The 25858-nt window shown below is 40.7% G+C and overlaps 1 protein-coding gene across 2 annotated transcripts in view; it reads right to left on the bottom strand.

Annotated features, from left to right (window-relative positions):
- Window positions 1–25858, bottom strand: part of ppfibp2b (PPFIA binding protein 2b) — a 148088-nt gene that overhangs the window by 39350 nt on the left and 82880 nt on the right. For both annotated transcript variants that reach the window (XM_033634515.2, XM_078168256.1), the window contains exons 5-8: window positions 25599–25712; window positions 13579–13728; window positions 2710–2937; window positions 355–447 (exon numbers count right to left, since the gene is read on the bottom strand). In XM_033634515.2, the coding sequence (XP_033490406.2) occupies window positions 355–447; window positions 2710–2937; window positions 13579–13728; window positions 25599–25712 (585 nt within the window). The remainder of the gene's footprint in view (window positions 1–354; window positions 448–2709; window positions 2938–13578; window positions 13729–25598; window positions 25713–25858) is intronic.

Raw genomic sequence — 25858 nt, forward strand, 5'->3', positions numbered from 1 at the left:
TCACATCATACCAAAATGTTCTTTTCAGTTTTATGTATGTTGTTGTAATGATTGTAGCCATGCAGGCTATAGGCACAGCACGTGACTTTGATAAAGATCTGATATAATGAGACCAAATGAACCCTGCAGCTGTTCTTCTTAACATTTCTCTATGTACAGTACAATGCACATTTTCAACTCTGTCACTCTTCCATACAGACCGCTGGAATCTTTAACACTAACTCATAGTGAAAATATATTTCTCCTATTACTCCACTGCAGAGCACACAACATATGTCCTATATGTTTGTATGTTAAAGCAGTTCAGGTTGGCTGATCACAAAGATGTGAGGTCATTATGCAACATGTGAGTACCTTGGTGGCTCTTAGTTTCCTCTCATACTGGCCCTTCTCTCCCTCCAGTTCCTCCACTTTGCTCTTCAGCTGCTTCACTTCTAAAAGCAAATCCTGCAGAAAAACAAAACAAAACACAGCTTTCTTTTACTTCATACGTCTTTTTCAAAGCCAGAAGTGTTCTGACATTTCTGAAAACTAATAAATCTGAAAATTATGTGAAACCCATCTCAAAGTTAAAATCATGACTGAACTGTACACATGCCAACATATAAACAGGAGGGTATTCAAACATCAGGTTCGCATTCAGTGCAGTTATAAAGGACCCAGGGACTCAACAGTACAGTGGTTAATATAGGAAACATGATCCTCCTGAAACAGATACCACAGCGTGCAGTTATCAACAACCAGGAAAAGGATGAACCTGAGGACCCAGAACAAGACTGAAAGCTGCCCAGGCTGCCCATCTGTCAGCTGAACACTGACACTGTCCAAAGGAAACCTTGTACAGCAGTAAATATCATTATAGGAACAGTAACACGACCCATCCACCTGGTCAGTGTAGGAGGAAACAGACGGATGTAAACTTTGTTAGTAGAGGGAGGAACCACTGTCATGCAAGCAAACCACATCAAATCAAATAACAACACAATGCCTGCTCCACAACCAAATTTAAAAGATTTATAAAGACAAAATGTTTCTTTTTACAAATGCTTCGAAAACTTGAGGAGTAACAACAGGTCTTACAACCCTACAATAGCTATGAGTATGTTGCTATTGTAAGTAGGGATGCACCAATGATGAAATTGTGGACTGATACTGATGTTTAAAATAACATTTTTTTAAAGTGTATATTTCTTTGTTTTCCTGGCACAAAATGGGGAATAAATAACAACTCTTTAACAGTTATTTAGCCCTTCATTACATAAGCTTTGAACTAGGGCAAATTCAATCACACTAATTTATAAAACATCCTTTAATATAACTTTATTTCCCATGAAAAACATCTTTTAAAAAACAGCATTTTTACTATATATCTTACTATTTATCATAATTCCCTCTCTAACACTTGTTTTATATTGCTGTAAAAACATCCTTCAAATAGCTCTATTTACCCTAGTTTCTTGCTGAAAACTCAATTTTACAAAATGACATTGAACATAATATTGTTATATTATAATTTGCCTTCGACCAATACTCATTTTTACTGACAGTTTGGGATGAAATTTCATTACCTTCTTATTTTTTAAATGTTTGAAATAAAGTATATTTAAATTGAACTGAATATTGAATATTGAAATTGAATATAGCTTAAATGCATCATAATGTAACTCAATAGCCCCATTTACACTGCCTCTCTAAGGCAGGAATTTCATGCCACTATGCCACTTCGCTGTTCTGTATAAAAGGTACAGTTGCGAAAAGGAGGGACAGAGTTGTCTCGCCTTTAAGGCATCATCTGAGGTATTAACAGCACTGACACAACATCTGTGTAAAAACAAAAAAAACAGCAGGATGGGACCATGGGTGGCACGTGCGTGACGTTTTGAGAACATGTTATGCGTGCGACCCACCACAGGAGATTTAAAAAGTAGCTGATAGCAGTTAGCAGCTACTTGAACTGTGGCTGACAATGGCTGTACATTGGGAGAACAGGATGAGATCAGCTGCCATATAACAGAGACAGTAAATGATTGTTATTGCCATGTTAATGCTATTGTTACTTGTTGTTACAATTGTTACATCCTCTGTTATCTGTTAGTTCCAGCTAGGGTGCATCCCCTGAAGCACTGATATTAAGTTTATTGCATCCTTTTGTCTGTGGGGCGAGATCTCTGTTTGTCCCAAATATGTTTTATATTGTCCCCTGGACGACAGGACACAGTTAGTAAATCCTGCTTTTAGCATGCAAAATTTATGTGACATGACAAAACACATCGGTCACTGTCATTGGTGAATGTCATCATATTGCTGATAGCAATCAACAAGTGCAGGCAGTCAACAAAGTGAATATCATAGATATCGATGTTTAGCAGATAAATCGGTGCATCCCTAATTGTAGGGTTCCTTTTTTTTTTTACCATATTGTTACTGACTAAGCTTCAGCAGCCTTAATAACCCCTCAAATGTATGAAAGTATTTGGAAAATCAATTAGAGTCTCCATGTCTGCAAGAACCAGAGTAGAGCGTGACCCCGACATCCTGCAGTGCACACACACAATCTGCAGACACACCACAAGAGAGGTTGTTAGTTTGATTCTGTGGAAATATCCAAATACCGGGTGGTGTGTGGACTGGTTAAAAAGGGAGGAGAGAAGAGGAAAAGAAATGATGGGGGAGAAGGGGAAGATGAGTTCATCCATCAAGTCTCCCTACGTGTACATTCAGTCCTCCATTGTACATCTGGGCGTCAGAGCCAGACAGGCTCAGGTCTGAGCTGGCTAACCCGACCTGAGGGCCGTGGCCCTGGGCTTGGCTGCCTCCGGGCTCCCCCTGCTGGGCCTCCCTCTCCTCCAGGGCCCGTTTCTCCTGGATACGAGTGCTGATCTCCTCCTGAAACCTGCACATCTGCTCCTGAAGCTCACTGATGAAATTTACCACACACTGGGAGGGGTGGAGGACAAATGAAGGGCAGCAGAGGAGATGAAGTGATGAAGAGAAAGGGATAGGGAGGAAAGTGAGTTGTGAGAAGAGGAGAGGAGAGGAGAGGAGAGGAGAGGAGAGAATCAGACATGATAATTGTTAATCTAGTTAACATTTGGGAATGCCTGTTTCCATATCTGCAGGACTGTTGGCTTTTACTGGGAAAACTCAAAACGTCTTAAATTTTAAAAGCATCTGAACAACATATTGCATTGTTACAGGGTTATTAATATCAGAAATGACTGCATAAGAAGGAAATGAAACTGTAAAATAAAGAAATTTCTTAACATGAGGGTGAGAAGACATACCCATCAGCAGCACAAATGACACACAACCCATACAACGCCACTAAGGAACCCAAAAGGAACTCCCCTAAATACAAACATATACCTTTTTCCATGGGCGGTAATACAACTATGCAATTTATTATCCTCAGCCTGTACAAAATGAGTTAGTGTTTGGGTGGTGAGAGTGTGTGAGACAGATGCAGGCTAGGCGTAGTGCCTCACTGTCTCACATTGTTGGGATAGTGTGAGATGCATGTTTGAGTACACCACTGAACACACACTCAGTCTTTCTGCTCGAATTCTCTCTTGGTATCATGTGAGGACAGACAGGAAGAGAACAATGAGTTTATTTTCAGGTTATTCTGGGGTCACTGCAGAAAGCAGACGGTCCAGAAGAGTTTGGAAAGCAGAGGTAAGGAGGCAAACACCATCTGTCATCTTATATGAGCAATGAACTTTTAACTTTAAAAAAGAATTCAGACATTAAATTTGGAAAATGAATTGTGTGTGTGTGTGTGGTGTGTAGTGTGTGTGTGTGTGTGTGTGTGTGTGTGGTGTGTGTGTGTGTGTGTGTGTGTGTGTGTGTGTGAGACACAGTGAGCAGAGAACAGAGGCAGTGTGACCAGAAATGATCGTAAAACTTGTCTCAGCATAATTTTTCTTTCATAGTCATTCAGCATAGACACTGTGGCCAAGTTCATGGGTGTAACTTTGGTTTGAAAGGTGGGTGGGCCACAAAAAACAGTGGGGTCAGGGGCTCTTTCACAGGGAAAAAAAAACATTGCGATTTGAATCCCAATTCCTACATTTAAAAAAATAAGGTCTGGGAAAAAATTAAGTTGGTCATCATGCTAAATTCTGCCAATAGAGTACTACATATATCAAATATGCTACTTCTCTGTGGCTTTTTTCCATATGGGTGTATTAGAGCAAAATCAGCAGCTCAGTTCACATTCTCACCAGAATCTGACAGCTGGCCAAACAGTGGTGTACTAAGCACAATATCTGTAGTTTAAAAAAATATGTTTTTGAAAATGTGAGGGGACATAAAGAGGATTTTGGACACCCCCTTCAGTGAAAATGACACCTCAGCCCAAGGCTGAGAATGGTAGGGAAAACCCTGCTATGTATTCTGTCATCATGTTGGCGACATTCATAAGGCTTCTGTCCACATGGTGTTTTTTTCACAATGAGGGGAGATGCATATGGCTGCATGCAGCCACCTGGAGAAAATCCAGTGTTTTTTCTTCTTTTTTTTTCTTTCCAAAGTGCAAAGTTTTGTGTGGCCACTCCAAGCGTTTCTACTTTGAAATCTCTGAACTTTTCAGAAAGGTGCTGGTGACACAGACACCGCTTCTTTAGCTAGACTACTGTCACAACAAAGACAGAAAAGCCCATGTGTGGGAGCAGATTGGCTGGACACAGAGTGTTGCTGGTCAGTCTTGTGCTAATATCACTGTATGCTTTGTAAGTTTGTTGTTAACTGTGTAGTAGGCTCTCTGTTAATGTAGTGTTATGTTAGCTACCTAGCTAACCTGACATCATATCCTAATTAGATGTGAGCGACAGACTATTGCGCTGCATCGCATTACATCGGATGCTCTCTGTCCACACTGGATCCATTAAATATGGAATGCCGTCATATCATGTTATTTGTTTTTTTTAAAGATATTTTTGGGGCATTTTTTGCCTTTAATTGATAGGAAAGCTAAGCGTGAAGGGGGGAGAGAGAGAGAGGGAGTGACATGCAGCAAAGGGCCACAGGCTGGAGTCAAACCTGGGCCGCTGCGGCAACAGCCTTGTACATGGGGCGCCTGCTCTACCACTAAGCCACCGACACCCCAGCGTCAATATTGTTTATTTATGTAAAACCATTTATCAGCTAAGAAAGTGGGATACAGTTAAATAAATGGTGCATCAGAAAATGTTTCACAGGACAAATGCTACCAGGCAGCCACAGACTCCTCAGAAAGGCAAATGGATGGACTGTTGTGTTGTTTAAATCAATACATTTAACTTTGCTGAAAAAAAGTCCCTCAGAAAATATATTTGATGTGAACCATCTTTAAGCTCAATAGAGTTTATAGCAAGCAGCGCAAGACAGAAAGAGACAGCAGACGGACAGACAGACTTACAGAGAGGAACAACAGACATCTGGGTAGACAGAAGAATTCACACAAAGCTTCTCTTGAGTCTACTGCCTGTTACAACTTTTACAGCCAGCTACACAAAAGAAAAAATGCATGGTCATCCATTTGTTCCTGAAAAGCTGGTGTTTTAGTCATTCTGTGTGTTCATCAGACAGCAGTGAGTGTGTGTGTGTGTGGTGTTGGAGTGGTTTCCTGAGGTGAAAGTGTTTGGCCCTCAGGAATGCTCAGAATGGATGCCTACCATTCCTCCTGCCAGCCGAACGGAGCCCTGCAGCTGTTACAAACCACACACACACACACACACACACACACACACACACACACACACTGCTGACAGAAATGTAGACCCCTGTCAGTTGCCATTGTAACATGACCAAAGCAAAACACCACCGCTCCACATCGGATATGTTGGATTTGGGTGTGTTTGCATGTGTGTAACATCAGTCACTGTATCTTATAACTACACCAACTAAGCATCAACCTGTTGATGTTAAAACAGCTCTTTTAGACACCAGAGGCACAACTGATGTTGAGATTCAGGTGGTAGAGATTTAAGCTCAGAGACATAGTGATCCCTGAACCAGCTAGAGAATCAGACTAAAGGAAACAGAGAGTGCAGCTCTTTCCTGAGCGCCCTTGAGCCTAGTATGTATGGTATGAGCTCAGGTATAAATGAACTACATGCAGGCAGGCAGGTGGGCAGCAATGAAAACAAATATAATCACATGAGCCCAACCTAGGCAGCAGCTTCTGCCTGATCTAATCTGAAATTGACTATCTTTGTGTCAATTTGCAACCACATCAGCAGCAAGAGGGAGCTGACTAAGCAAGTGCTTTGCACATCTAAATGGGACAGTACTAGTGTTGCACGGTATACCGGTACTAAAATAGTACCGTGGTACTAGAGTATTCCAAACAGTACTATACTGCATTTGGAAAATACCGGTACTTTTTAAATTGATTCAATTCATTCATTTGTTTAATTCATTTATGCACACAAACGCCTTCCTTGTTCCTATTGGAGCACAGATTGCACAAGTGGTGTGTATGACAACACCTGTATCAACATCCGCAGCTGGCGCACGTGAAAAAAGACAAGAGAAAGTCTGCCTCGCAAAGGGAGACAACACGAGAGAACACAAACTTGGTGAAACATTTGAGTTACCAAACCGTGACGTCCGTACCGAGGTACTTACCGAACCATGATTTTTTTGGTACCGTTACACCCCTGCTATTTATTGTTCTAAAGGTTTGTATCCAAAAGGACTTTTCCTTAGGAAAAGTACCGAAGAGTATCGAAAAGTATCGAAATTCATAATGGTATTGGTACAAAAACAAAGAATCTGGTATCGTGACAACACTAGACAATACATTACACAAAAAGGTGTAAGGTCAATGGGTTTAATCACGGGATGAGACGCGGGACTTACAGTATATACATGGGTTGGGACAGGCCCGGGTTTGACTTAAAGATAATTAAGGTAACATTTGGGTTCAGGTGCATGCAGGTATGGGTTTGCAAAACTGGACCCATGCAGGACTCTTATCTAGTGCTACTTAGATATATACTGTATCTACTTGGATATATACTGTATCTGAGCCCCTCTGTGTCCAGAACACTTTAGTCAGAACAGACAAAGAAAGACAGTGACTGTGTTGTAGAACTGCACACTGTCTTGTTTTTATCTGCAATGTTGGTTGGTTGGGCAATTGGTTCACCACTTTGGTGGAGAAAGAAATATCTCAACAACTAATGGACGGATTACCATAATGTCTGTAGAGACATTCATGGCCCCCAGAAGATTAGTCAACTGACTTTAATGTTCCCGACTTTTCATTCCACCATGAGGTTGATGTTCATGGTTTTGTGTGAAATGTCTCAACAATTATTGGATGGATTGCCATGAAATTTACTGGACATTCATGTTCCCCTCAGGATTAATAACTTTGATGATCCCTTAGCTTTTCCCCTGGTGCCACCATGGAGAATTTCAAGTTGATGTCACGCCCTGTTCATTTTTTTGGGACAGGTTGCAATCTTACAGACCTTGATACAATACCTCCACTCGCATACCTAGACACTGTAAACTTGTAGTTTTGTTTTTGGAAGGAGTGCATACACTTTGGTAACGGAGGTAACATGGCCCATTTTTCCCCTTTAAACAGTGTTTTTGGGTGGGTGTTTTTAATGTCTTATGTTGTAAAGCCCTCTGAGGCAAACTGTGATCTCTGATATTGGGGTTTATAAATGAAACTGAATTGATATTGAATTGCATGACATACTCTCATATTCTTTAATAGCTTTTTTAAAATGTTTAATCAGCCAAATACTTTAAAAATACTTTTAAAAAATAAAAATATTAAAAATATCTGCAAAACTAATGACATCCCCTATGTGTTTAGTGATAATTAGCAATGTTAGCATTCCAACACATTACATTTTACCAACAACATTTTACCAACTTAGCTTCGGCATGTCAGTATTGTCATTGTAAGAATGTTAGCATGCTGACATTAGCATTTAGCTTACAGCACCAGCAACAGTCTCCCAAAGCCACTAGCATTAATGTCTTATTAAAGTGGAATTCCAGTTTCTTACAACATTGCTATTGGCCATGAATCCTAACAAATAAAAGCTGCAGCCTCACAACAAGCTGCCAACTCCTTAGTTGGAAAACAAGGCCTGCTGAAAAGGGAGAAAGGATACCTTTTCACATGACCGAAAAGAAGTTTTAAATCCACAGTTAAGATAACTTTCCTTTTTCTTAAGTTCAGAATCTTGGATTCCACGTGAGCTTTGCAGAAGCAGAAAATGTTAGAAGAGGAGTTGGATTACACTTTGCGTTTCTTACAGAGGCAGACGTTGCTGACAGTGCCATGCTGCGGGAGTTTTAGTGTGAATGTCCTGCATATTCACTTTGTGTGTGGCCACTGCAGGACAAAAAAATGATGTTTCCACAGTACATCCTGTCATTTTTTATTTTTCCATGTGTCTGTCACTGTCTCTCATCCTGTCCCTCTGTTCTTTTTCTGTCCGCCCTCTCATGTCCAGCCCTCTCCTCACTGCCTCTCCCTTTCTGTCTACTTCTGCTGATGCTCATTGCGCTCCATCCGTGTGTGTGTGTGTGTGTGTGCGTGTGTGTGTGTGTATGTGTGCAGAACTTGGGCCTCTGCATGTCAGAAATGCTGTATCGTGTTTGTTCAATCAAAGCATGGCCGTGGGTGCCGGATGCCTTGTGATAGCTTTGCACGCACGCACGCTCTCACACACACACAAACACACACACACGCAGAGGGCTAAAGCACAAGAGCAGCATCAGTATCTTGTGGTGCCAGTGGGGAGCAGCTGGGTGCCACAATGAACAAAGTCTCCACAAAGAAACTAGTGAAGACAAGCAAAGACTGCTCAAGTAGACTTAAGGGGCGTGCACGTCTGTGTGTGTCTATGTGTGTGTGTGTGTGTGTGTGTGTGTGTGTGTGTGTGAGAGAGAGAGAGGGAGTGCAAGCCATTATTTGTGTGTGTGATAACTAAGAAACACAGTTTTAATGTAACTCCGTCTATGTTCACTGAAGCACAAATTTTACTGCTGACCTGAACAGAGGCGCTGACAGAAGAAAACACAGAGCCTTTCACTATAAAAAAAAAAACAACTTCTGCTGTTCACTGTTCACAATCACAGTTGCATAGCAGGTAGTGTGACTGAAATGCTATTGTGCTTCTAGTAGATATTAGGACTGGGCGATATGGCTTAAAAAAGAATATCATGATATTTATAAGCTATATCACAATACACAATATATATCACAATGTGTTAAGATCTCATCTAAAGTACTGTAGACTACTAAAATACAAAATTATTAAATGAACTACAGTTACAATAAAGTTAAATAAAGTAGCTACTGCCATAATAAAGTTAAGTATTGTAATAAAGTTAAATAAATTATTGTTATAATAAAGTCAAATAAAGTATTGTTATAATAAGGTTAATAAAGTACTGTTGTAACAAAGTTACATAAAAAACTGTTAAAATTAAATAAATCAAAGCGAAACAACTGGTGCTTTTATTTTGAAGCACAACTTGATTTCGAATCATTAAGCTTTTCTTGGTTACATTAAACATTCACAATATAATAAGCAACAGTTAATGTACCAAAAAAACATCCTACAAATGTATTTAATATGGTTAATACACAAAAACTCAGCTAATGTGGTTAATATGGTGCATGTGGTTTGATCAAATTTGACTGACATTGGTAGTGCTGCACGATTTGAGAAAAATGTGTGATTGCAATTTTGGTGGACAATATCGTGATTTGCGATTGCGATTACAACATAATAAATAAATGGTATCATGAGTCATCTTGCTTGATTCAGTGTTTCCCCTACATTATATGAGGGGGGCACTGACCTGACCTGACATAGTTATTGTTATGGACAGTGTAAATGACCATCAACAGACTGCTGTTACGCACAGTCAAACACGCTGCTCGCACAGCAGCGCAGCATGGCACCGTACACACACACACACACAGTTGCCTGTGTTGTGTTCAGGCGTTGTCACATAAATGACAAATTCCAGGAAGTGAATAGGCTGTAACATAATACAGCAGCATGTCAAGTGGGACAAACCCGAGCAAAATTGCTCAGTTTTTCATTTGTTATTTTATAGTTTGTTATGGAGTCCATGATTTCCCTGTGCCTCTTTGAGGTCTTGTCATATGGCGTGACACTTACAAATGTTTGCGTAATTGTGCTTTGTTGTTTTATGAGGCTCTGGCGGCTTTCAGTTGTCTCTTTGTCTTTAACGTTACTTGGCTTGGCTTTCTCTCGCATGCATTCTTCCTACTTTTCTCTGTGCTGTCTCAAGTGCTGATAAAGCCTGGTCGTGTTGCCGTGGGACGGGGTGACTATAACCTTTAAAGTTTTACACAGCGCGTCTTTTTGTTCAATGTCGCCGTACCTGAATCCAAAGTATCGCCATATAATAGACGTTGTGTTTCTTTCACCACCAACTCAGCCTGGTCATGGTCGTGCTCATGCTCTTCTTCAGTGTTTGTGTTGGTCACTACTACACACTGGGTGTTCAACTGACCATACGTGCTGCACACACCAGGCACACACATTAACATTTATTTACATTAAATCGCAGCCTTTTGTGCGGTTATGTAATCGCACAGCCTGACATCGCGATTAGATTAATCGTGCAGCACTAGACAGTGGTAACATAAGCCACTGCTATTAGCCTTGATTCAAATGTTGCTGAATTCTGATTTTGAGACATCACCTTTTCTAGTTGAGAAACACGAGGAGTAATGTGTTTATGTAGGAACCCACCACTGAGTGAGAGAATATCTTTTCAGGGCCTTTAATGTTACATACAGTATTGTATTTCGAGGGACATAAGATTGATTGGTAAGACTTCATACTCAGATAAGACAGATATTTATTATAGTGTTGAATTTATAGTTGGTGTCAGCTGTGTGTCAGGCAGGCCATCTGCAGGGTGTTGTTAAACTGTCTGAAAAGCCTGTTTGATATGTTCTGGTTTGTTTCACATCCTCAACAACGAAGTGTGAATCTCATTCAGACATATTTCATTATAACCTGAGCCAGTGTAGTTGGATGGGGGGCATGCTTTCACTTTTCGTCTGTTTATTATTTGGGTTACAGACTGGACTACAATATTGTGTTGGGATAACTCATCATTAACTGATTATTTAGACTTTGGATTTTACTGGATGAATTTCACTTAGTGCTGGCAGAGAGCTGTGGGAAAGGACTTGTTGATCGCATTCTTGGGAAAACCAAACCTGAAAGACAACAACTGTGACAACCTCAAACTGCGGTCTTGGCACTGGGAACCAAAACTGGAGTTTCTAGTGGGAGCTGAAACTGTTTTGTTTTTTTTCCCTGTATTGTTATGGATGGTCCAAAGAATGGAGATCCAACCAAGGCTGTGGCCATGGAGTCAAATTTGGGGGTGAACAAATGGATAGTGGTTGCCTGTCTCCTCTCCCATACAGGAAGTGGTGCATTTTACACCAGCTGTAGCAATGCATGTTTGTTTGGAGTAAACATAAGATGTTAGCATGAGGAATAACTTAACAAAATCCAACATAAAAAGGAACACTGTTTCATTATGCAAGCTCACACCATGGTAGCACCATGACAAGCCTTTACAAAAAAAAGCTGAAGACAAAGTAACAAAGAAGATCTTAGGACAGCAACTGTAATTAATTCATTCATTGTAATTAATTAGGCACAGCCGTCTTTTGAGCTAAATGCTAATGTCTTGTCAATGATAATGCTAACATGCTGATGTTTATCAGCTATGTTTACCATCTTCACTAACTACCAACTTCACTGAAGTACAGCTGGCTAATGGAAAGAGGCATTTTTAGACCACAGGGACTTTGTCATAGTTCTAAGAGCCACGCTTTTATTTTTTCTACACCACAAGAACTAGTAACGATTGTAATTCTGAGAATGCCGTTTTCAGTGACTAGCTTCTATTTTGCATTGTCAATCTAATAGAGGAAATGCCCACTGGGCTCCCCTGAGAATTACATACCTTCAACGGCTTTTTTCTGTTTGCATTTGCACTGCCAATAGGAACGCTGAAAAGACGTACTGTAAGTCAGCCAGTGGTTGGTATAGCAACGCCACTTCACTTTGACAAATCAATGTGGGGTTGTATTTTCATCGACACATATATGCTCAGAAAAGCATGGACTTCACTGTTGGTCCATTTCTCCATGTGTTCTTCCATTTTTTTTTCTTAACGAGTTGTTGTTTGTATCTTGTGGTATACACAACTAACATTTTTTTTTAAATGGCAGTTATCGGTGCTACATAGGTTGAGATCAACCAGGCAACGTAAACTTACGATGTCTGGACAATCACTGTACAGTTACGCCCCTCATGTTCCCTCTTGTACTGGGAGAATATCTACTCTGAAATAGGAGCTAAGAAAGTACCTCAAAATGGCATTCTAAGAACTGCCATCATTCCTAATTCCTGCGAAGTGGACACAACAAAAAGAGAGACTCATAGAACTCTGAAAAAGTTCTTCCAGTCCAAAAACACCACTCCAAAGAGTTTCCCACAGAATTAGAATCGATGTCTAGCAGTAACTTCCCTTTTTTTCTTGCCTGTGTGTCCTTGTGTATCACTCTGTGTCCTCTCTCTTAATTCTGAGGTTTTTGTGGGTCCATGAACGCAGCACGCGCAGAACTCTTCGTGAGTTCATTTTTTCCCTCGGCAGCAGGTTGTTGTTTTTTTTCGAGTTATGAATTACGGGTTGGATAATTAATCAGTCGATCCGATCGGAGCTGATCAGATCAGATCGATGGATGGTAAGAGCAGCTGCTGCAGAGGCAAAGTTTTAGGTCCAGTGGAATGAACAGTCAAGTTTCACTTTCACTGCGCCTGGAGTTCTGCTGCTCTGTCTGTGCCTAGAGCACACTCTGTGCTCCAAGAGTATGGAGCACTAAAAAAAAACGGAATGGTATATATAGATCCCAACAGCGCTCCTTATGAACAGTCCAACAGCAGATGTTTTCATCATGGCGCCACAAATAAATGAGTATGTGGGAAGCCCCGACACATAATATCATCAATTTTGGTATTTGATTTTAAATTTAAGTGTTGGACAAAATAAAAGTTCAACCTGATGATGAAACTGGATAAAAAGTTGCAGTAAGGGATCTCCTGATCTCTCTCCTGTCTGAACTAAATTTCACTATTATCACAACAGCAGTATATACCATATGATATAGTACATCTTTTGTACATTTCATTGAGAAACAAGCAAGATATGAATGTCTGTTTCTGGCTAATCAACTGAGGATAATACCTTAGAAATGAAGGTACTTAAGCACATTAAATCTTGTGAATCCAATACTGCAATAAAGCATAAATCGTGTGTTATTTGGTACTCAGGTTTTATCAACACTACATCAGTGGTATATATGTGTATATGGGTGGAAACTTTTCATTCAGTCAAATGCAGCAGAGATCTTTGCCTACAGCAACTTTAATACAAGCAGCATTTAAGTTGTTAATCCCTGGAGCCAGGACACAGCAGCTCTGCTGTTGTTGAATGAGTTGCTCTAAACACACACACACACACACACACACACACAGGTTTGTTGACTTTCCATACCTCGGCTTTATTCTGCTCTTTGTCCGTGGGATCCTGCGGGTGTGTGTTGGTGTGTGTTTCCTCCATGCTGACCAGCTTCAGTTTGAGGTAGGACACCTCGTCCATCAGATCCAGCTTCTGAGTCTCCAGAGAAGTCCTGCTTATCAGCTCCTGGGACACACACACACAGGCACACTTTAAGTTAGAGGCATTAAAAGCAACACTTGGACAGCTTAAACAAACCACACCTATATAGAACGTCAGAGACACACACACACGTCGGAGATTAATGCAGTGAGTATCCAGCATGTTACTCCACTCGGCACAATGTTCTTCCCAAACTAACAGAGCAGACGAGGACGAGAGCCCAGACCCCACAATGCTAAATATACACACTCACTCACAGGCCAGCGAGGGGCTCTATTAATATGTCTGTGCTTCTTTGGTGAGGGAGAGGGAAAACAAATTGTGTCTACGAGAGAAAGAGAGACAGAGGCTGCTGAGCATGAAGAAGTGTGTGTTTCTTCTGACTCACAAAACACACACATCTCCTTGCCAACCCTCAGTGTGTCTGTTGCTTTCATTTCCTCATCTAAACTTCTTCTAATCCAACTTCCTCTTTTCTAAACCCAAACTTAAGTTGCCTTGGATTGTTGTTTAAGCCTTTGACATCCATCTTCTTATGCTTACTCCTCTTGAGATAAAACATTTCAGAGGATATTGAACTGAAAATGAGCCTGCAAACACTTTGCCCAACAGTTTAATAAACCAGGTCAAGGAAGTGCAAAAAACTGTGGCCCTGAACCAGCGTTGTTGTTGGTGATTTTATATCAAAAACTACTGATTCCAAGTCCAAATAAAAATGGATACATAAACACACTTCATATATGGTTAAATCCTTAAAACAGATGAAAAGAAGACAGCCAGTTAATTAAGATTACTTAATTTACTTCCAGAAGTTCTACACTAAACTGCCATGAAACAAGTGACCATGAAGTTTGGAATAAAGTAGACTGTTTCTCTCGTATCTGGTTATTTGAACAAGTGATCTGATGTCACTTGTTAAGAGATGGTAGAATTTATGAGTCAATAACAAGTGACTAACTTTTTCAGAAGGAGGCAACTTTACACAGCTGACACTACTGTTGAGCAATGGTTTATTTTGAGAAGATTTTACAGACAAATCATTGCTGCTTTTGTTTCTAATAGCCACAGACTGACTTCTCATGTACGTGTCCCACCAAAATAATGTAAAGCCACATTGAAGGCTTTTAAAGATGTTCATGCTAACTGAGTTGAATTTGAAGACATATTTAGTTCAAATTTGAACACAGCCAATAAGAATTAAAGAAAATGACACCAGGAAATGAGGTGTTCAGTGACATCACATCACATGAATACAAACATGTTAAATTTTCTGTTGTATTATAAGCATGAACATGCTAGATCATCCGCAATGTGCCCTTAAAGGCTCTCTAAGTCTTCCTAAGCTTGAACATTTTTTGTCACATACAGCAAACATCTCCTCACAATCCGCTAGCTACATGTCCTCTGAATATGCTGTGAAAAAGTCTGGTCTCTGTAGGCAGCCCAGGCTCCACAAATGGCAACAAAACAATTGCTAGAAGCTCTTTTCATAAAACCAGGCTGCCTATGCAGTAGAAAACACACAAATATTTTTGAAACTGGTGCTACATGACCAAAGGAATCAGACTAAATGGACTATGGCATTCACTTTTGCTCAAGAGGTAGAGAACCTACAATTACCAGAATGCACTGCGTTGCATGGGACCAATAAACACTCCTGCATGTGAGTTGTGTAATGCGTCATTTCTTGTCTGAAAACAAAATGTCAGCCGGCTGGTAACAAACGATCTTGATTTACGGTCAAACACATTTCTGAAAATATTTAAGGTGCGAAATAGGCAACACACTAACATAATCTTGATTTACAAATCAAAAACAGTGCACTAAATATGTTTCTGAAGATACTTTAGACCACAAATAGGCACTACAGTAACAGAATCTTGGTTTATATTTGAGTTTGGTCTGAATGTGAGACAGAGCAAGGGGTGGCTCTCTCTCAATCAGCTTTTTGTGTCTGAAGCAGTAAGTATACAAAAATTAGGTAGTACCATCTGCAGTTCAAGCAGCTGCAACTAGAACCAGCAAAAATCCACGATCCACAAAATGCGTCATACGTGTTGATTTTGCTGGCAAATGAGCAGGGAAATCTGGGCACTGGCACAATAAAGGGATGTTTACCACAGTTCAATTTCACATACTATCCACACTGTTATAACACTAAGCTGGTTGAAAATTGTTAAAGTATACCTGTAGTCAAAAATAAGTCCATAGCCATGCTAGTGACTCTATGAGGTTGTACTTAGGTACATCAGTGCTTTAACGTCAGCATGCTAACATGCTCCCAATGACAAACACGCTGGTGTTTACCAGGTAGTATTTACCATGGTCAGTGTATAAGCATGCTAACATTTGCTAATTAACACTAAACATAAAGGCCATGAATGTCAACAGCAAGTTGTACAGCAATTCATTCAATAGTTGTTGAGACATGTCACCAATAAAATATCAACGTTATGGTGGTGCGAGAGGAGGATCACAAATGTCCTTAAGGTACATCCTCTGGGCACTATGAATGTCTGTTAAAAAACACATGGCAATCCATCAATTAGCTGCACTGACATTTCACTAATAAGTAAAACATCAGAGTCACAGTGGTGCCAGAGGAAGACCACGGACATCAGTTAGATACATCCTCTGGGCTTTGTGAAAAACTCCATCCAATAGTTGCTAAGATATTTCAGCATGGACCAAGATGATCAACCAACAACACTGTCATAAAAATACAATTTATTATTTACAAATAATTACGTCACAGTAACTTGTCCTAGTTATTATTTTGCATCTTTAAAACACAGTATAACCCTTTCTTTTTCATCTTAAGGATGTATGGATGCCACAATAAACACATTAGAGACAACTTTGACCACAGTGGGATATCATACCATCCGTCCAAATGGAAAGACCACATGGTAAGCACATTGTGTCAACATCACAGCCACAGACAGACAGCTAAAACCCCATAATCACTTCAGCTCAGCAGCCACACACACACACACACACACACAAAATCTGAGGTTATGGCAGCTGACTGTCAGTTTGCAATCTAACACCAGTGTCACTTACAGCAGGATAAGCCACAGTCTTTAGAGGTAATTTATCAGAACTGCGTGGTCATGGCCCGCAGCTCAGCTGCCTGACGTTTGTTTCCCTTTAATTATGTGGGGCAACACGTGACAAATTATCATGCTCTCTACAGCATTTATAGACCTCTTTAAAGAGGCTGCACTCTTCTCCCAAACTAAACCATGTAAGAGGAATACTTGATCTACAAAATGAATTTATATATCAATTGTTCACGCGTTAGTTGAATTTAACAAAAAAAAAAAAGTTATTCTTGAATGCCACCGTGCTGAACAAATAATCCTAAAACTGAGAAAATTCACGATGAACTGAAGTTAACAGGGCGCACGTTCAGCAACAGAAAAACTATATCAAAACATCAGTTTACAAACTCTCACACAACTTGTGCAGTATAAACTAAGTCTCATTCATCAAGTTGCATGCTCAGTACTTCCCAAGCACATGCATTTTTATTTTACTAAAACCTTACTATTTAAAACACTTTCGCACAACCAGTCTAACACACTGAAGAGTAGTGGGTCTGGGCAAGCACGTGCATTTGAACTCTGCTCAACTGAATGCAGAAGAGTTTGTAATGGATGTTTTGATGTAGTTTTGCAGTACTCAACTGTGGCCTCCTTTTCCTGCAGTTCATCAAGAATTTTGTTTTTTCTGTATTTTTCATTCACTGTGGAGGCATGCAAGAAAAACAAAGTCCTCTTAACGAATTCAACGTAATACGGGTTGAGTGACTGATATACAAATGATCAATGTGTGGGAGAAATATTCCTTTAAACATGACACAGTTACACAGCAGAAGTTAGATCTGGACTGAAGTATTTTACATCTAATAATTTGTTTCTAAATGAAACCCAAGTGTTTTGTGTGGCGAGATTGCATACAAAGTCAATGCAGAGATGAACATAGACACAAATTACGGCCAGATGACGCAAATAACTTGAATCATGCAACATGAATGATGCAAATTTCAGGCTTATGAGTTAAACAAATTCTTGTCATATTGTGTCACAAAAGCCTATTAGCATTGAGATGTATGTGAGATTTTTGTGAATGTCCAGAGCACTTTTATTCAACGTCAGTACTGTAGAGAGACAGAACAAACAAGGAGAAAAGTGAGTGAGTGAAGCCATAAGACTTCACGGTAAGTTATGAAAATATGTATTTGTGAGTTGTAAAAGCCATTTTGCTTTTTAGCAAAAGAGTTATGGCCAAAAACATGTTTTGTGAGGTCACAGTGACCTTGACCTTCGACCTTCAACCAACAAATTCTAATCAGCTTATTTTCGGGTCTAATTGAATGGGACGGACGGACAACCTAAAATCATAAAGCCTCCTGTCATGGCTATCGCAGGCACGGAGGCATGAGAGTAACAAGTGTTGCCATCTTGGTTCACACTGGTTCAGAGCATGGAACGTCCGTGTTTATTGTGTTCACATCACTTGATTCCAGCAACAGATAGATGGCAGATGGTAGAAGCTCCCACTGAGCCTGTCAGTGCTGGCCTGGTGTATCTGGTACCTTCTTCCCAACCTCAGCATGGATTAAAGACAGTTGTCTGGGATCTTTAATGACTCTTCTAGCCTTATTCTTGCAGGGCCTGGTGTAACTTTCCTCTTGGCAGGATAAAGCACTGTCTGCTGCTATCTGTACAGAGTGACCACATTCTTAAAAGAAAAACCTGCCCTGGCAAGATGGAAGGTCACCCTTTTAAGCCACAATGGGCAAAAATGAATATGGTAAATTAGACATTTTTTGAGTTAAAATGGTCGGGGTCTGGGGCATCCTGATGGCTGCATGTCTACCACAGACATGCATCCTGATGGCTGCATGTCTGTGGTAGAATTATGTTGAGGAAATTTAGTGATTAAAGAAGAGTTGATCATTTTTATCAATGCATCCATCAGAAAATATAATGACCCTTGACTGTAACTTTGTGTGTGTGTGTGTGTGTATGCATGCATGCCCTGTGTGTTGTAACCGAGTACACAGAAATGTCTTAATACAGTTATTTCTGTGTCTAAATAAAGGCACAGTAAGACATGTAGTCACAGCATGACTACATGTGTGGGTGGATCCCCTCTAGCATGAGAACATTGTACACTGTGTGCATGTGTGTGCGTGTGTGTGTGTGTGTGTGTTAGTGCATGCATGTGTATGTGTGTGCTGACTAAGGACTACTTCTTATTAGATTAGTTGCGGTTCCCACAGCAAGTAGCAGCCCTGCGGCATGACACATAATGTTACATGGCTCTATTTCTCCTTCTCTCCTCTCTCTCATAAACACACGCACAAATACACACATTAAAGAAAGTAACAGTGACACAGATGGAGAACACCCTGCAGTAGACATGTTGTCACCTTTTAAATCCCTCAAACTTGCTTTGTAATTATATATTGAGGAGATTTAAGAGAAACAGATTTGGGAGATGATAAATATTCAAAAAAAGGCAGCACAACAGACAAACACACCCAGAGCTCAGACAACTGTTATCTTTCTTCACACTCCACCTTCATCTCTCTCTGCAAACGTCCTGCATCACATTAGCTGTTTGACCAGCAGTCATTAACAGGACCATGTTACCCAAAAACACACACACATATACACCAACACACAACCACACACATCTGCAGATTCGTGCGGCTCAATCCATAATGCCTCCAGACAGGGCTCGACAGTGCGAGCGTTTCACTCGCATTTGCGACTAAAAATAGGTGTGTGCGAACTGTAAAAAATATTTAGGGGCACGTGTGCGCATAAAAAAATCAGCCGAAGCAGCCTATATTTTTGTCAATAAAAAAATATGATAATCTAACCGCAAATGTTGGAGGAACTCCAGCCGCCTTCCCTCTTTCCTCTTCCCCATGTGACACGGTTAAGAACCACACCGCCCGCGGAAGCGCCGCGAATAGCCTCGAAGCGCCGAGAAGTGAAGCCAGTTTCCTTTCGGCACCCATGTTAACTGATTGTGTCATCCACACCGGCCGCACCGCGCAGCTCCGCCGCCGGCCCTGCAGCAATCATTTCGGCGTCTGGTCTATTTCCTGCGCGAGCCGCGAGCTAATGTGTCAAGCTGGGTAGTTACCCATGATGGAAAAACAGCCCCAAATGTGACGAAGACAACAGCTGGGAGCAAAACCGCTTGTCGACCAGCGTGGAGAAATGCGCATCTGATGTGAACGGAAGTGCTCTGGCTCGCGGGAGAATTTCGGTGCGCTGCGCTTCGCTTCGCAGGCAGGGCAGGCCCTGGCGTTATGGCCGGTTTTCCAAGCCACTGTCGGCAGCGTGAATAGGCCTATAGTCCCACTGTCGGCAGCGTGAATAGGCCTATAGTCCCACTGTCGGCAGCGTGGAAATAAGTCAAAGTGTGGAGGAGACGGACCGGGAAAAGCGGCGGACCTCCGGGGAGGCCTGCTCCGTTCTCCCCGCAGTTAGGGACCGTTCGCCACAGTACCGCTGCTGGGCAGGATGGAAATAAGTCCTGCAGAGTTTCAGAGGACCTGGAGAATGTTTTAGGATAGTAATAACATCAGTGTTCCCGCTACATTCGTTATTATTGCCGTCGCTGCTGCTCCTTCAAAACATTTTCGCAAGTGCACCACCACTCTGAGACATCTGTGCACTTGCACAGCGCAGCAGCCAGTATAGTGAGGAGAACAGCGGTGAGGAGAGGGGTAAGTGGGGGAAGGCTCCTATGTAGGGATGCACCGAATATATTCGGCCGAATATTGCAAAAAAAAACAAAAAAAAAACAAAACACACATTCGGTATTCGGTGGAATAAGTGAGAAACAAGGCCGAATAATAGCGGCGTGTTTTGATAACGCAATCAAACAGCGTGCGGTGACGGACAGAGTAAAATGTCGGCAGTGAGGCGATAAACAATAACGGCGAATCCCGCCGGTTGTGGGTTCAACGGGGGTCACAGACACGGACAGGAATATGTATTCGGCCCCTAACTCAAATACAGCGGCGCATTATAACGGCTTACCGGCGAAGAAGTCCAGCTCCAGGTGAATAACTTGTTGTCATGACTGCCCAAAAGTACCTGAACAGCTGAGCCCTGGGGGCACACAGTATGTGGCGTATCAGAGGAGAAACTTTAGGGACTGTTCGTTACTTATGAAGGGACTGTCAGGGGAGGAGGGTGGCTGGTTGATTTTTATTTCATTTATTTATTTTATTTTGATCCCCCCTATGTTAATCACTTATTGATGCTGTTTTTGAAGTATGAATAAGTCAATAAATAATTTATTCCATTGAAATATCAGTGATGTATTATAGAAAAGTGATTTATCTTTTTATAAATGACAAAAGGCACATCTGCCTCAGAACCATGATACTTACACTGGTATTGTACCATGGGTCCCAATTGAGGGATGGGGAAACACTGAACATTATAGGCTATAAGATAATCATCTTGCAAAGATAATATATATAAGATAATAACATTAAAGACAAAATTAAATCGCAATATTTTTTCAAAACTTGATGATTTTACCTTTCTGTACATTTTGTATACAAATTCATTAAATAATTTTGCTTGTAAATGTCTATTTGCATCACGTTTATTACGGAAAACACATTATTTGATCAATTTACATTGTGCTCCTAAAGTTCTTTGTGCGCTCCTTACTTTTTCAACTTAGGAGCACATGTGCTCCTTGGGAAAAAAGTTAGCGTCAAGCCCTGCCTCCAGACCTCCAATCACTATTTATGAGGGACTGTAAAGGAGATGGTGGAGATCTACATTTAGTTTGAAATGTTGCCTAATGTAAAAGCAACTGCGGTTGCAATTTTAGAAAGTTTTGTTAGCCATGATGCAAAGTGCATCCATTATATTGTAATGGCAACATAGTCTAAATTCTGTTTTTCAATTACTCCCTTCTTTAGAGGGAAGGAAAACCCTCTTTTGATTCCTGCAGTTTTTTTAATTTTACAACTGTTGTTGTTCAGTTCAAACAGCTTAAATTAATTGAGTTTTATAAAAGCTAGCTGGATACACATGATAAAATTTCACAGCCCCAGAGAGGTATTTATTTTGGGGTTGTAGCCTTTTAATTCTCAGTCTTGACAACAAGGAGGACAAAGAGCTTGTTGAGGAGTCTAAACAGAGGGCTGATTCTGTGATACACAGAGCTGTGCTCTTGTTGTGTCCAGCCTGGCAGAGCTCATGAGTTTGCCTCATTGCTGACGTCACGTAAAACAACTTGTAGACATTCAGTGTTTCACACTACTTTATAATGGCCATGGAGTGTGACCTGTAGTCTACGGCTGATCCACAGCTCCCAGTGGGTTAGTGCCAGCAAAGTCTCGATCAGGGTCTTCAACATTCTTCAGGCCAAGGACGCCTTAGCTGAAAGCAAGACAGGGACCCCCTGCTCTGACTCAAGCTGCACTCGAGATAAAACTTCAAAATTTTTTTTTTCCTTGTGTGCGTTCGCCTGTAGCTGCAAAGTCAACAGCAGTTCTAGCGTGGCTAGGTGCGTTAGCCTCCACTTTGCCCTTTAGCCTGTGGATTCTGAAGTGGACAGTGTGTCAGAGTCTGCAAAAGGATTTGTAGGTAACAGTTACCCTATGAATAATGTCATATACGTACATTATATGTTGCTTTTTTTAAACGAATAGGCCACATTATTCTTACTGATAATATGTTGGATTCATGTTTATGTATATTTTTAGAGACATTTTCAGTTTTGGAAAAAAAATAAAAATAAAAAAATTAACTTGAATTAAAACTTAAAGTAATTTATCTAACAGTAATGTGGCAGCCATCCTGCAGTAACTCTGAGGACCCTGGGGGGTTGCGGACCCCCTGTTGAAAAACAGGCTCTAGAGCATAGACTGTATAAAAATAAAGGATGAAGCTACTGTGATGTAACCCATTGGTTTGTGGACTCCCATTTTGAAGCTTCAAGTTTGGTATTCTGCCTGTCGCCATCTTGGATTTTTCAAGCCAGTTTGCTTCTTCTTATTAAGAGGCAAAATGCCAAATGAGAGTGAATCTGGGGTTGTCTTTTACTGTCACTCTCATGGCGAGCGTGTTTACAAAGAGTGACAAACAATTCTGCCTAGTACACCTTTGACACCCCTCTGTCTGTAAGACGTGGCTGCAGGGCTGACCAGCAGTGCCCAGTTTAAGAGTTCCCTTTGGCTTTACCAAGGAAATGTTTGTCTCATTAATCAAGCTGCTGTATCCTAATAAGGACTGCTTTTTTGTTGTTGTAATTGAAACACATCTCTGCGTTCTGTGGTCATTTTGAGGAGACAGTGCTTCAGCACCAATAAAAACACTGAAGTTCTCATTCTACTGTTATGCAAAGCCAATATTAGTACTTCAAAGTGCATAACAACAGGAGCAGCAGAGTAGTCCAGTAGTCCAGCTCTTTATAGAAAAGGTCACCTTTAAACTCAGTTTGTTTTCAGAGTAAACTTTGTCTAATCTAGTACCATCTAAAGAAGCCCAGTGTAATGTTGAGCTTTGATCTGTAAAATGTACTTGTTCCTCTTTGAGTTGAACCCACCACACAGGTGAATAGGTGAGGAGTCAGAGGAGGTTAACAGTATAAAGTCAAGCTGGAATGTTCTGAGTGACAGACTGTGCCACTCCTTTATTTATTTATTAACAGTACCACCTTACTGCTGTTAGTGTTTAACTGCTTGTCTGTGTGTATCCTGTTCCACTGCTGGCAAAATATGATCATGCTGATACCAACACTAGAGATCAGTGGTCAATATATTTCACTTTAAATAACTGTCACCTAAATAATTATTCCTTATCTGATTTTGGACGGGTTTGATACAATGACTGACAACTCTCAAAGCCTTTGTGTTTAAAGCTGTAGTTGGAAACTTTTATAAAAAACAACTCCTTGTCATTATTTTTTTGAGGTCAAACCCTCAAACTAGGCAGTAATGGTCAAAAATGAGTCAGGATTCTGTTACTGCATTTCCTATTTCTCACCTCAAATGTCTCACCTCACTCTGTGGACACTATGGCAATTATAAATCGAGCCTAATAAAAAGAAGCAGTCATTTTAAAAATCAACCAAGGCAGATGCAGCTGATGTTCTGTTAACGTACTACTTTCACAGCCCACCTCTGCACGCTGTAGTCTGTTTGCCTTTGTCTTTGGCTCAGTTCTATGTCACATTTCATGGCTCTGATTGGTTGTACAGAGATCCAACACATTTTTTCCAATAAATGTTTTAAAAGCTCTCCATAAACCATACCATAGTACCATAATACCAATACCATTATCATAATATTTTACCCCATTTCCATGACTTTAAGTAGATTAAAATAGGTAATGCTAGCTCTGTATAGTGACCATAAGGCACAATTATGAGACTCCAGTAGAGTTGCAACAATTAGTCGATTAATCAATTTAACAATTAACCTATCACAAGATAGAAGATCAGTCATTTTTCAAGCAAAATTATCAAACATTTGCTGGTTCAAGCTTGTTAAATGTTAGAATTTGCTGCTTTTCTTTATCATTTAAGACAGTAAATGAGGATAATTTGGGTTTTGGACTGTCTGTTAGACAGCGGAAGCAAGCTGAAGATGTCACTTTGCACATTTTAACTAAACGATAAACGATTCATTCTGAAAATAACTGGCAAAGTTGTTGATAATTAAAATAGTTGTTAGCAGCAGTCCTATACTCCAGTGTGCTAAGACAGACATTACTGCCAGGATGTAGCATGGAATATGGCATAAAATGCCTTTGTGTCTACATATACAGTAGAAACAAAGTGGTAACATTATCTGTCTACAGCAGGTGTGAAATACATGCTGACACTGGCAATCTGGTCATGCCTTTTCCCCTTTTGCATTACAGACCACAGTCGCTTCCATCATGTTGCCAATGTCAAATGTTTTGCTGCAGAGTCTACATCCAGCGCTGCCTCTCTCTTGAGCCATGTATTATATTTGTGGTTTAAAAGCCAAAAATGATTAAAGACACACTTTCCAGACGCTTGTGGATAAGCAAACTGCTAGTGCTAGCTAACTTGACTCGCTTTTGGAGATTCCTGCCACGAACTGGCTAAATACCCCAATCATGTGACACTAGTGATGTTTCAATAATCATGGAGAGCAGCACTAGATTTTAAATTTGTAATACAAGGAACAATAGCCAAAACATCCATCCATCCATCCATTTTCATTCGCTTATCCGAGGCCGGGTCGCGGGGGCCAGCAACGCTTTCCAGCTCCTACTGGGGGACCCCAAGGCGTTCCCAGGCTAGATGAGATATGTAATCTCTCCAGCGTGTTCTGGGTCTGCCCTGGGGCCTCCTACCAGCGGGACATGCCTAGCCAAAACATTATATTTCAAAACTTTTTCAAAAACATTACATTAAATCCAAACCATTTCCAGGTCTGGAAAACAGCTTTTTTAGATTTTAACTTTTCCGGGAATTTTATGCCTGTGGGAATGCTGGTTGTAGGTCTATGCAAATGTGTCCTGAGGCATTTTGACCTTTGGCCATTGATAACACCCCTTGGAAACTGAAAACTAACTGAGAGGTTCCAGACTAATTGGTCTGGCGATGACAGGTTGCCTTAAGGCACCTTTAAATCAAAGAACATGAAGTCAGTGTGTCACACTGAAAATGTCTCCCAACACATAATGGAGTCACAGGAACACTAATTAGCCACCTGGAGGGCTGTGAATTATCACTTACACGTTTGATTAAACAGGAACTTTAACATGTTACAAGTTTCCAAGTCAAAACAGTTGACAGAGTTCTGCAACAACTTGTCACTGATATGATACATGTGTGTCTGTGTGTGTGTGTGAGTGCATTACCTGTTGCAGCATCTCCTCTGTGGAGGCCAGTTTAAGCCGGTGTTCCTCCAGAGAACTTTCTAGGTCTCTGATCTTCTCCCCCTGGGCCTCCACCTGGTCAGTCAGAACACTCACCTAATGGGTGACATGATTTCAATTAGCTATAACCAGACAGAGAAAAAGATGCATATGGTATTGCAGAGGGAAACATGGAGATATGGAAACACACGCACAAACATTTAAGTGTATACACACATACACACACAAACACACACTAACAA

This window comes from Epinephelus lanceolatus, chromosome 5 (genome assembly GCF_041903045.1).
Source record: "Epinephelus lanceolatus isolate andai-2023 chromosome 5, ASM4190304v1, whole genome shotgun sequence".
NCBI lineage: Eukaryota > Metazoa > Chordata > Actinopteri > Perciformes > Serranidae > Epinephelus > Epinephelus lanceolatus.